The sequence below is a fragment of the Leptosomus discolor genome, chromosome Z (assembly GCF_034619465.1).
Source record: "Leptosomus discolor isolate bLepDis1 chromosome Z, bLepDis1.hap2, whole genome shotgun sequence".
Classification (NCBI taxonomy): Eukaryota; Metazoa; Chordata; class Aves; order Leptosomiformes; family Leptosomidae; genus Leptosomus; species Leptosomus discolor.
Genome location: NC_141419.1, coordinates 4,687,255 through 4,700,210, shown reverse-complemented (window position 1 = coordinate 4,700,210; position 12,956 = coordinate 4,687,255). Strand labels below are relative to the sequence as shown.

Genomic DNA, 12,956 nt, shown 5'->3' with positions numbered 1-12,956 from the left:
GAGTGAGCTCGCTGCTTAGGTTGGTGTGTGAGCTGAGCCCAAGTGGTTTGAGCCAAGCCTCAAACAGATGTGCCTTAGCACAAAGCTCCTTCAGAGCGGTGGGAGCGTGCATGTGGATGGCAGCTGACTCCTCGGGCTCTTCTTTTGCAGGATAAAGGATGGCAGTGGGTCTGTGGTGTGGAATTCTCGCAAGAGAACAAATCTGAGATTCAGTTGACTGTCGGGACGTTTACCGCTCATGTGGTAGAAAGTCCTTCCCCCTTTATTTAAGAGGATCTGACTGCCTCTTGGGCTTCTTTGATGACACCTTGGCATTTGTTTATTGGATTTAATGCTTTATACCTCTGATAATTTGCCTCTTTCTGCACAGCTCCAGCGCCCTGGTAGTGTTCGTGTAAGTCCAGCTCTCAGTGGCCTTTTGATCGCATAAGAGGGTTCTCACACGGCACTGCTCATTTACAGCTGCAAGAGGACCTGAGGGAAGAGAATAGCCCAAATTCCAGCCTATTTCTAAATATTGTAAAGAATATTCCCTTTCCTAGCAGCTGTCATGGCTGGTATACTGAGAAAGAAAACCAGAAATCAAGCAAACCAGTGCTGGGTTTTGTTGTCCCATGCCTTGGTGGGTTTTGTGATTTAAGACCCTGCCCCATTGATATTTTTGGGAAGGGGGTCAAGTCCCAGAGCAGCAGAGCTGGCAGCCAGTGTTCTTCCTCAGACCTGGATAAGTAAGGAGGGAAAAATCACTTGTTTTTCAGCTTGTGTTTGACCACAAAATACCGTCTGTGCAGCAGTGCAGTTGAAAGGATGGATTAATTCTCTAATTTTGCTTCTGGGTCACAACTACTCTATGTTACTGCTGGAGAAACAATAGCTGGTTTTGTGTCTAGTTTAAAACCTGCAACACAGCTTGATGCAAAGACCACCTTTTTTCTGGGTGGCGAAACGCTGAGTTTGTGTGTCTTCCTGAGCAGCACCTGCCTTCCCTGGCGGCGAGCTGGCTTTCGAAGTCTAGCTCTCCTGGAAAAAAACTCAAACAACCCCCTCTGTTCCCCGTCACCCCTCTCCTGTAATTGCCAGGTGCTGCAGGAGCCGCTTGACAGATGAGCTCTGATCCTCATCTCATCATAAATGAGCACATCATAATCGAGCACGGCCGTTCAGCTTGAATTTTGACAGGGCAGGGGGGGGCAGGAAGGCTGTATAACGGGGGGCATCATTGCTACCACTTGCCAAAACAACTATACGCTGTAGCTGCGAAGGTGTTTTAAATGGAAACGCGCCCAAAGCTTAACTTTATGAAAAACATTTCCAGCTCTGTTATATGGGGATGCAGAAATAACCAGCAGTGTGTGCCCCCACCCCCAGTCTGGAGAACTACGGGTGATTTAGTGACTCTCAAACCCCAGGCAGGTGTGTGTGCACAGGGGGAAGTGCATGCCGTGTGTCATAAAGAAAGAATGTCCTGTGATTGCTGTATCAAAGTCCATTTTTTCACCCCTGCTACACAGCTTTTATTGAGCACTCTTGATTTTCCAGATGTTTTTCTCAACAGAGTAGGATCCAGCCTGCAATACCCCAAAACCTGTAGGTTCCCATAGATTTTGCTGGACATTGCTGGGTCCTTGAGTCTGGCAGCACTGGCTTAGTCAGGCGTAACCCTGCTGATTCATAGGGGAGGAATGGAGCTGGGGCTTGCTGTGGGTAAAGCAGAGGACTGGTACCTCCCACCCTGGCCTGAGCCACAGACCTTGGTCCTCTCTACTTGCTGCACAATGCAGGGGAAAAAAAAAAAAAAAAGATTCGATGCATTTTTCAAATTACATCTTGGATTGTTACACCCGGTCAGATAAATTAATCCTTTTTGTAAACAGGCGGTTTCACTGACAACAATAAAAATTCTTCAGTTGTAGATGACTCATGCTCAAAAGCTCACCACTACCAAGGTGGTTTGAACCAGAGGGAGGTTAGAAAGTATGAATATTACATGGCTTAATATCGAAATATTCAGCCTTCTTTATTTGGGATTTTTATTTTAGTAGCCAGAGGAGGAGAAAAATGGTTCTGTAAATCTGGAATTTGCTCTCTCCTAGTCAGGAGCAACAAGGTCAAAGTTAGACGTGCCTTTTTCTGAATTATGTCTGCAATCAAAACACTCGCTCAGCTCTCCCCAGCCTGCAGCGCGACAGAGAGTCTCTTCAGCCCCTGCTTGTCCACGTACAATCTCCATCAAGACGGTTTGAAATGGATGGGTGGGAGACAGAGGGGGACGGTGCTGTTCCCGGAGCTTTGGTGCCTCTCACGGGTTCCTCCGAGGCACGTGTAAATCCTTTCGCTGTGCTACACAATGAGGCTGGGCAAACTCAAAACACAAAATATTTCTTTCAGCGTGGAAAGATCTACGACTGCAGTTGATGATCATGTTGGTGAATTAACTTGGCCTTGGCTAAAGAAAGGAATCATTCAGTCAGAGGAGAATGACCCAGTTACAGACTCAAGACAAAGTTATTTTTTGTTTTTTTAAAGAAAAAAAAAACAACAACCAACCTTTTTAACTTAAGGGGATCGAAGAATTTGATGAATCAACCTTGCAGTTCTGACCCTTCATACCCAGGCAGACATCGACCGTTTCCCTTCCTGCTGGTTGCTGCTCGCTCTCATTCCTCAGGTACCTGTTAGCGGAGCCGCCCAAATCCACAGCGTGTGTTGACTCAGCTACCGGGCCCCCCCACCCCAAAACAACCCCCAGGGCAGTCAGAGCTGTCCCCTCCTTGCCTTCCAGACCTCTACCCTGCCACGACGTGCGTTTTATTTGATGGATGCGACTTTGCAGAAACCTTTAGGAGAGCTTCAATAAGGGGGAAGGGAAGGGAGGCTGCCTTTCACGTTTGCACTTCTCTCTGTTAGCAACTGATTTCTAACCACTCAATCATTTTCTGGCTATTCTCTATCCCACGCTCTGTAAAATCAAAGCTACTAAGAACTGGCCACACATCCACAATATCCCAGTGGGGTGTAACGGAGTGCAGGGTAGAGTCCTGCTTGGTTGTACTGGGCAGCACCTGAAATGGGAAACTCACTTCCAGGATCAGGTGTTGAAGAATAATTTAATTTTTCAGTGGATAGTTTGAGCATATTAGCTCCCTGAAGCTGGGAGCTGAAATGGTTTCAGAGGTTTGTTTGAAGTGGCATTCACACCCTCCTCAGACTGAAGGAGTCTTTTAACAGCTAAGGTTACTAGTCACATTTAGAAAACATTTGGAAAAGGCTTATGAAATCAGTAAACATACAGGCTGCTCTGTCTGGATCTACAGTTCTACCCTACCAAAATGCCAGAGCAGGCATATTTTCAGCTATCCACTTGCAGGCTTAGCCCCTTCCAATAACAGACCTGAGATGACACTGGCATGAGCGAGGTGCTGGTCCGAACTCGCGTCAACATTCTGTCGCAGTCACGTGGCGGTCTTTCTGTCACAGGACAGCCGTTGCTGGTCGTGCAGCTTTTGGAGCTTCAAGTTAAGGAGTTAAATGGTTTTTCTTCTTCATGTGAGATGAATGAAGCTACTTTAAATTCTGTTCTATAAAGGAGATTTTAAACCTTTCTGTGCTGACTTTTTTTCCTTCCTTAAAGATATATCGCTGAATACTGGCTACGGAATTCTTCACGCTTATTTGCTCAGTGATCTGAATCTCAACCTGAAATGACAATTTAAATCCTAAAGCGTTTAAAATATATAATTAATCCAAAATGTGTATAACAGCAGTAATAGACAGGTATCAGTGCATTATTTTATCCTATTAATACTGAGCAGCGTGTGTTTGAAGGCAAATTGCTCAAGACTAGCTTGCAGCAAGATTTCCATTGACTTCAGCAGGGCCAGATTTTCACCACTAAGAAAAGATTCAGAAGCCCAGTTCAGTGAGCCTGCACTTAGTAGGCTCTGAGTGTTTAATGGGTAGTTGCCTAATTATCACTGTCAAATCTTGGTTAATATTTTATGAACTCACTCTTCCTTTTTTTCTTCTGTAGCTGAATCAAGATGACGACAGCCGCACCACTGCTCAATAATACTCAGTTCTCAGTAAATGTGACCGCGAAGACTCAAGAACAAAGTCTCTATCAAAGTAAGAAAAGTAATGGGGTGGTGGCTTGTGGTTTTTTTTTTTTTTAAAGTGGACATTGAACGTGGCAAACTTCAAACCATATGATGACAACTTTGTAAATAAGCCTTTTTTTCCCTTTCTGCTTCCCTGCTAGGTTCTGGAGCAATAGTTGCTGCCATCGTAGTAGGAGTGATTATTATTTTTACAGCGGTTCTGCTCATATTGAAAACATATAACAGGTATGTGGCCAAGTTCTATACTTCACTAAGGTGGGACAAGATGAACCAAAATCACTGCTGGGTGTGCTCTCATCTAACAGACCATTTCGGTATTTGTTGCTGAAAATTTCCAGGAGAATCTAAACTATAATGTGCTCGATTGGAGCGTCCTGGATCTCACCGTCAGAGTCTGTGATTGAATTGCTAGGAAGCAGAAAGAGGTTCTTGATGGAGGATGCTTGGTGGAAGCTCTTTTTAGGGGCTCCTGTCGACCCAGGAAAGGTCTGCTGTGTGCACCAGGGCTGCCAGAGAGCAGCTTGATTTCTTACTGTTCAGGGCATTGGGTGAGACCTGTACGCTCCAGAAGCACTGACTTGCCATTCAGTATCTTTGGGATGAAATCCTGGCTTGTGTTGACCTCTCAGCAGCTCTTCAATGTAACCTGCTTCCGTGGGAACCTTCCCAATACTTCCCACTCTGGTGACAATCTCGTTTTTATCTTCACAGACGCATGAGAGCGAAGCGGGAGCTGGAACCCAAACCCAGCAAAACAGCGATGCCGCCTGCTTTAGGGCAGAACAGCAACAGCCTGGCTCAGCAGCCCACAGTGGCTTTCATACCTGTGGATATCCACATGCAGAACAGATAACTGGGAATGCCCATCCTCCCTGAGAGAGAGGACAGATGGAATTCTTATTTACGTGGACCTGGGACTCCTCAGCAAAGCGACGCTGCATTTGTAATAGCAACAAGCTGTTGTTTTGTCTATAGCTTGTAATTAATCCTGCTTTCTCTCTTTGGGAGGAGAAATAAAAGGTCTGGACGCTTTTTGTACAACTGAAATCAACTGCTGGAGACATACAAACCGTCAGAAACACGGTGAGCCTTCTTATGGAGCTCTGGGTACGGAGAGACCAAACCAGCCGAGGCCGTTTGTTGGACAATGCACACTCGTCTTTTGCTTACTCAGAGAGTTTGAGCTTTTTCTGTTCTGCAATGACTGATGATATGTGGAAGAAAAATTTGGACGTGCAGGCTACAACTCAGGTTGAACCCGGCTGTATGATTTATGTGAAACAGGTTTGCAGTCTGTTTTATACCTGATGGATAGTACAGGAAGATCAAAGCTGTATTTATCTTCACTCATCTTTCGTGTTTCTAATGCCACATATGTATGGTTGGAGAGAAAAAGGTTACTTTTTGTTTTCAAGTATTTTAAAAATATTTCTATACACTTGGTAACCTGTCCATTTCCAAACGAACTCAACACCTGAGGGTTTTCACTCTCATGCCAAGAATTGCTTTAGGTTCATTACTGGAGCTGCATTAGAGTGAGTGTGTCTTACACAAAATCTGAGAAGTTCTTTAATTGGAAAAGTAAGGATGGAAGGGCAGCGTAAGGCGAGCGAGGCTTTATACAGCTGCTGTGTACAGCTCGCATCCTGACATGCTTGTTCTTTAATGCAGACTAAGCTTGAACTATTTTTAGAAATGTTTTATTCTAGAAAGTAACCGAAAGTGACATTGTTCTGCAAGTGTGATGACTGTGGGTGCACAGTAATGCAATGAAGAAATTCCCAAGGATATTCACAGCCCACTGAGTGAACACACAGCAGCATTGTCAGCCAGTCAGTGCCTGATTGTCTCCAGCGCGTGTATCAAAGCAGCCCTGAAACACTGGCTGACAGGGGAGATATGAAGGACTAAGAAGTGGAGGAGTTCGACCCTGTTTTCAATAGAAGTACATGAGGCTCTGAGAAACAGCTCCACTCTTGGACACACACAGGTCTGAGACTGTACGGACCCGCTTGCTTGGATGGCTGGATGGAGCAGGAACGAGGCCAGCGGGAGCGCAGGAGGCCGATGGGCCGTGGCCTGTGTGTCTGGCACTGAGACACTGCCGGGGTCAGCTCGGAGCTACTGTGGCCGTGAGAGGGCCCCAGCCTGTTTGGAGACCTTAGTAACTGCCAAGGAGGTATTTTAACTCCTTTTTGGGAGCTGTAGAGAGAGGTGTTACTCTTGTCTTAACTGACTCAATCCCAGAGCCTCCAGCCTTGTCCTGCGGCGGGTCACTTGTGCTTCTTCCCAATCCCGTCCCACGTCACCGATCGTTACAGTCTTAAACCACGTGGTGCCAAACCAAAGCAGAGCTTTCTCAGAGCACACTGGTGAGGGACTGGGGTGGTAAGCTGATAGATTTTTTTCCAAGATGTGAAGCCATCTCTTGAACAGGTCATTTCTACTAACTGGTATTTCTGTGCAGAAATGAAATTCAAATTACTTTGCAATTTTATTTTTTTCTTGGTATGAAACTGGAGCAGAGTTTGGATTCCAAACTAAATATTAAGACAGCTGTTTGTGAAGTTTCTAAATCTTGATGTAAATATTTTACTTGTCCTATTTCTCTAACTTATTTTTTGTGGCAGGAGTGATTGATATAATCATTCAGAAGGGATGGCAGATGCCAGTTTAATTCTTTTCTAAAAATGTAAAGGAGTTGGCCTCCTGGGTCTATCCCTGGACAGCTAAGGATGTTTTCTGTTCCACTGTATCAAAATCGAGATCTTTAGAAAAGATAAGCCCCATCTTACTGTTAGTTTTTAACATTACCAGCCAGACCTACTTCTAGCAAATTTTGTTTACTTTCCATTTACAGAATTTAAAACCGATGAAGTTCACTTTGCTTCCCTGAGCAGAATAAGCAGCACTACCATAAAAATTCTAGACTGTAGAATTACTGTTACTGGCAGGAGAATTACTGCTTTGACCACACTTGCACTGCTCAGTCTGAAAAATTCAAAACGTGCTGTTTTACCAGTAAAATCTGCCTTACATCGGCACAGCCCGGGAGGCCCCCACAATCCACTCTGCCTCCTGTCAGCAAAATCCAGAGCTTCTGCTGACCCAGCAAAATCACCTTAAGAAACAGCCATCCCTGTATTTCCACAGCATTACCACTACAACACTTGTGTGACTTGCTGGGGATTTAACGGTTTTCCGGGAACAATCCCACACTGTCCCTGGCCTGTAACAGTAGCAGCTCCAGCGCCAATTCGCCCTGCCCTGCCTAGGCACTCACAAACTTCCACTTGCAAACTCCCAGCTTTTGGAAAAGCAGAAAAGCTTTGAAAAGCTCCGCTGCAGCTGCCTTTGTATGCAGACTTGCCATCGGGTAAACCTGCTGGTTAAAAACCCCCAGCAGTTGAAAACAGATACGGCAAACTGGGCTAGTAAAGGAATCCTTTGGAGAGAACAGGCAACATAAGGGGAACACATTAATCTTGGTTCACACAAACTCATTAGACTATCCATGGAGCCCTGCAAATTACTACCAAGTTGAACCCTTAGTGGCACAGTGCCTCAGAGTGCCTTTTTGCTCAGCACTGCAACCCTTCTAGCGCCTTACTCTGCTCTTTGGTTAAGTTTCTCTCTCTGCAAAATGCCAGCAGGGCTGTATTCAGCAGTGACAACGGGAACATTTGGTCTGCGGGTCATACAATGAAATACCACTACAAATCTTTTCTACAGACATACTCAATAGTTGGTCTGCAGCTGGGTCTTGCAAGAATTAGTATTTTTTCCTCTTGCTCCTAAAAGTCTGCTGGAATTAACGGCTTCAGCAGGTTGGATCCCTCAGTCTCGCAGCTGGCACTTTACTGATACAAGTACACTAGTAAAATGTTCCAATTTTCATCCCGAGGTCCTGTTTCCCAAAACTTCTGCAAGGCGGCTGTCACCCTTCTGGATCCATCACCCGCCTTATCTCAGCCGAGAGCACGTAGCTCCACCTAGTGTCCTCCTGCCATCTAACAGGTTGCAGCTCCAGTTTCTCAACAGACAAAACCATAAAGTAATTCCAAGTTTAGCTGCCCACTTTACTAAATTTCAGAAACTACCCGCACCCCCAGCCCAGTCCTCCTTCCCCTTACTCCCCGGTGCCGGGACTGTTAGGTAGCCGAGCTGAACGCTATCCAGGTTTGGCTGTGCAAAAAGGTCTGGGATCATTGGAATTCTAAGCAGATAAAAATGTAAGAATATTCTTCGGGTCTTTTCCCGAGTCCCATAATCAATCTATTTTCCAAAAAGACGTCTGTAAAACCGCGTGTCTCTCACTTACTAACGCCTGCTGATAAAGCAGGAAGCAGCTTTAAGCATCATCTAACTTTATTTAAAGGAACCTATTAATTCCTTTTTAAAGATAGAGGACGGCTAAAGAAGCACAGTCTGAACCCAAGGTTTCCTGAAGTAGAGTTTCAGGCATCGAATCTCACAAATAAGTAATTTAATAGAATGGTGAAGCAGCAGGGACAGCTTGAGCTGGGTGCCTCCGGTGCAGGACCCTAAAGGAATCCCTGGACATTTATATCCTCATAGACTGTGTGTCCACCCTTCATGTGACCCTCACACTCTGTTCACACGCCCTTTGGTCCAATGGTGACTCTGGCCTCAGATCCTCTGACACCTTCTGACTCCTTACTGGATTCTCATTCCACCGGCTCCAGGCAGGGTTTCGCCTAGTTGCAGCTGCTGGTGGTGGTTGTAGCCTTGAAGCCGCCTTATCTTCAGGTCTGTGCTGGCTCTGGAGGCCTTGTCTGGCTTGAATGGCCTCAAGTTCTTTACGCGTCCAGTAAATCCAGGCAAAAGTTTACAGCTGGTGGCCTAAGGCTTCAGCAGATCTGGCTACTCATTCCAAGTAGTAAAGCTCAGCAAACAGCATATGAAATCGTATGACATTGTAACTTTTAAGTGATTCATTCTATTTAAAACTTATTTAGGTGAAATAACTAATAGCTCTTAACAGGACATATTCGTTTCTTTTAGATAAAACCCTGGAGTGTTACTTTGGATAAACCTGTATTAACCCCAGTGAACTGTGCCTTTACTGTCCCTCACTCTCACGTGTCTCTTTGCCTGTCCCAAGACACACGCTGAAGTGCCGGTAACGGCACAGAGGGCCAGGCTGCTCTCGACAACTCGCAGCAGGGCAACTCGGCACAGCCCGCTGCGTTCGCTGGCCGGGCAGAGCGGTGAACACGCACCACCCCGTGCTGCTCGTGTACCAGGCGAGCACACCAGGCCCCAAGAGGCGCGGGCAGAGGCCTGGGCCGCCGTGCAGGGCAGGCGGCCCGGGCACGGCCCCTCACAGCAGTGACCCCTCCAGGCCCCGGCGGTGCAGAGATCCCGCTGTCTTCCGCCGGGCCGCACCGACCCCACGAGGCCTGTTCCGCCGAGGAAGAACCCGGACGGGGGTGAGGGGACCGTTCTCGGAGGAGGGAGCCGCAGGGCGGCCGACAGGGCCGCGGCCCAGCGGGAGGCGGCCATAGCCGTTAGCCGCGCGCATGCGCTGTTGGCCGCCAGGTCACCTGACCAGCGCGCCGCGCCGCTGAACACCAACATCTCGCGAGAGGAGAATTCACACAACCGCCCCCTCCCCCTACGCAGCCGTGACAGGACGTCTTACAACCGCCCCCTCGCCCCGACGGAACGCCGCGCTTTCTGATTGGCTAGCTCCCGCGCGCGCACCGACCCTCAGCTGCCGCGGCCACCAATCGGGAGGCACCGGAGAGCCTTTGCGGAGGGCCTGGCTCCGCCCCTTCCCTTTGCTCCTCCCCCAGCGCGCAGAGCGTGCGAGGGGGCTTGCGGGAGCGCGGTGCACGCCGGGACGGCAGCGCGCCGCGACCAAGAGGAGGCGGAGGAGGCAAGATGGACGCGGGGTTCTTCCGCGTAAGTGCCGGCCTCAGAGGGGGCTGGGCGGGCGGGGATGGCGGCGGGGCAGCCCCGGCGGGGGACGCGCGGCTGAGCCGGGCCGCTGTAGGCCGCCGCGAGCGAAGCCGCTGGCGCCGCGCTCCCCCGAGGAGGCGCCGCCGTGCCCCCCCCCCCCCCCCCCCGCCCCCGCCCTGCGCAGGCTCCTGTGAGGAGCCGCCGCGAAGAAAATGGCGGCGGGAAGGAGGCCGGTGCGGCTTGGCCCATCCGCAAGGCCGCGGCGCCGTGGGGGTGCGGGGGTGGGAGGGGAGCGTCAGGGAGGGGATTCGTCGCCCCAGGCCCGGGCTCGCCGGAGGGGGCGGATGCTCCGTGTGCGGCGGGGCCTCACGTGCCCGCAGGACGGGCTCCATCGCCGCCCCCGAGGGCCGCGCTCGCCCGACCCGGTGCGGCCTAGGAGCGCCGGTTCCTGCTCTAGGCCTTGGGGCGGCCGGGCCTCTGACCCCGCCGGAGGAAGGAGGGGTCCCACCGCGCCGGGGCCTGCCCTGTGCGGGGTTGTGTCACGGCCGGCGGCCGAGCTACGCTCTGACGGCCCTTAAAGGCGAGGAAGAGCGGGAGAGGAGACCGGGGAGCAGGTGGGGGGCGAACCCGATCTTGCAGTGAAACGCACTTTGCTGTCCACATTCAAAGCAAATAAACAAAACTGCCCGTTTTTTTTAGAGAGAGATTTTTAAACTGTGACACGAAGCTGTTTAAGCGTGTTCAAAGCAAAAAGAAGTTATGTTTTATTTTTAGGCTGGTATTTTATTTTTTTAATCATTCGAGGTTTTCTTTTTTATTCTTATAGCTGTGCTGTGTTTTCTGCAGACACTATTAAATACGAACCTACCTAGGGTATATTTCTTTTCAGACTTTTCCCCCATTTACTAGAATGAACCTGTTTGGGGGGAGTTCCTTGTCAATTTTGAAAAACAATTTAATTTTCCAAGATTCATTCACCTGTTCAGCCCTATTATTTTCTGTTCCTACAACTGGAATGCTTTTAAAACATGAGGGCACGTATAACCCTTCACTTGATTCAATTTTGTGTTAACATACTAGCCTGAGAAAAATAATTACAAGTTAAATCTACACTTGTTCTGCCTAACATAGTTGTTAAAAAGTTTACAAACTGAGTAGTTGACAGCAGAATTACTGAGGTTGAAAAAACTGAATTAGAAAACTGATATTCTTTTAAACTGGCCTGTGAAAGATGACTGTTTATAAAAACAAGAGCAACATGGCACTGAAATGGGGCTGTAAACAGTGTCCTGGTCTAGTTTTGGTCTGGCTTCAGGAGAAACCAAAGTTCTTGGGGAAATGACAAAAGCGCAGCAGAGCAGCAGTTTGGACTCGCCTGATCAAGAAAGCTGCTCTTAATAATTCTTACAGTTCTTCACACTTCTGTAAAGTTTTCAGTGCAAGCTATTTTGTCTCTGCCGTGACCCCCCTTGATGCCGCGCTCTGTGTCGCGTTTGGTTCCCCTTGCTGCTTGCCTTGTGTTATAAACAGGCTGAGGGAAATTTCATTGCTTTTCACTTCTGGGTTGTGAAAGAATTAAAAAAAAAAAAAAAAAAAAAGGTATTGACCATTACATTCTTGAATGATCTGGCAAGTATTGAGTTCATTGCTAATGTGTGAGCCACAAGTAGACTGCAAAGATTATAGAGAGTTTTAAACAGGCTGAATCCTGGCAGGTGTCTGTGGATTCCTTTAGGATTCCTGTGTTCCAGAGTAGCAAATGGGAATGTTAATAGTTTGTTCCCTTTCCATATCCGATGACTTTGTACGTTGCTAATTCAAGATGCTTTCTGAGCAAATGGTTAGGTTACCTTGCAATTTGGGCCTCCTCTTCTTTATTATCTCTTGGTTCCTTAGCAGCTTATACTATTGCTGGTACTCAGCCCCTTCTTCCGTGCGTAGGAAATTCCATGTGTTAAATTCCCATGTTTTCCACCAGTCAGGTTGGTTTCCTGAATAAACTTCACGTGTGGACTATGGGTTTGTCTTGAATCCTTAGCAGGCCGTGAGGATGGGATGCAGTTCTGCACATGTTCTTCTTGTTGTGCGGTTCTGTTTACTTCTCTGCAAGTAAATTTCCCAGAACTGGACTTTCAAGCCTTTCAGTTCCAAATGAATTAACCTATAGTTTCTGTTCATGAAAGTGGAACGAGTTGGTGAACTTTAACAGAGCATGATCAATAAAATAGTATTCTTTGTACTCTTGCTGACTCCATGTTGGCTGATTGGCTTCAGAGAAATTTACCCAACGGTTTCGTAGATGTCACCGTGAACAAATAGGATGTTTTTGTTCTTGGACAGAGGAAAAAGTGCTTATTCCTTCTGAGGAGTTTTTTTGAATTCCAGCATAAGCCCTTTTCGTGGCAATTTGATACTGCTGTACTTTTAAGTTTGTAGGTAATATGCCAGGGAGGTTATATGATTAAGGTGTCACTGTGGAGTTTAGGAGCCTGCTTACCCCTAAATCTTCAGCAGTAGATGAACACTATGGTGCTAAAACTGAAAGGCACCTGAAAAGGCTTATTTCACCTGAAAAGGTTTATTTGCTTACAGAATGGTATCGCTGGTTTCGCTGTGTCCTGTCCAGTGCAAATGTGTGGGAAACTCGTACTTGAAGATCGTTGAATGTCATACAGACTAAAAATCTTATTTCCTGCGCTCTAGGGAACAAGTGCAGAACAGGACAATCGCTTCAGCAACAAGCAGAAGAAGCTGTTGAAGCAGTTGAAATTTGCAGAATGCTTAGAAAAGAAGGTAAGTTGATTAGGGTGAGCTTGGAAGTAAGACGTATGAATCGAAGGTGATTGTCAGTGGAGTAATTGGGTATCAGATGGTACCTACAGGAGTGTCCCCTCTGAAACCATGCTGGAGGAT

At 47.6% G+C, this 12,956-nt stretch overlaps 2 protein-coding genes across 9 annotated transcripts in view; both read left to right on the top strand.

Annotated features, from left to right (window-relative positions):
- The first annotated feature begins 4,040 nt into the window (after positions 1-4,040).
- Positions 4,041-5,016, top strand: NCMAP (non-compact myelin associated protein). Its single transcript, XM_009948086.2, has 3 exons — positions 4,041-4,125; positions 4,259-4,343; positions 4,830-5,016. Exons 1-3 carry the CDS (start codon positions 4,041-4,043, stop codon positions 4,969-4,971), a joined length of 312 nt encoding a protein of 103 aa, XP_009946388.1. The 3' UTR covers positions 4,972-5,016.
- A 4,976-nt stretch (positions 5,017-9,992) lies between these two features.
- Positions 9,993-12,956, top strand: part of SRRM1 (serine and arginine repetitive matrix 1) — a 19,450-nt gene continuing 16,486 nt past the window's right edge. For all 8 annotated transcript variants that reach the window (XM_086479730.1, XM_086479728.1, XM_086479732.1 and 5 more), the window contains exons 1-2: positions 9,993-10,046; positions 12,747-12,836. In XM_086479730.1, coding sequence (XP_086335856.1) covers positions 10,026-10,046; positions 12,747-12,836 — 111 coding nt within the window. In that variant the 5' untranslated portion in view covers positions 9,993-10,025. The remainder of the gene's footprint in view (positions 10,047-12,746; positions 12,837-12,956) is intronic.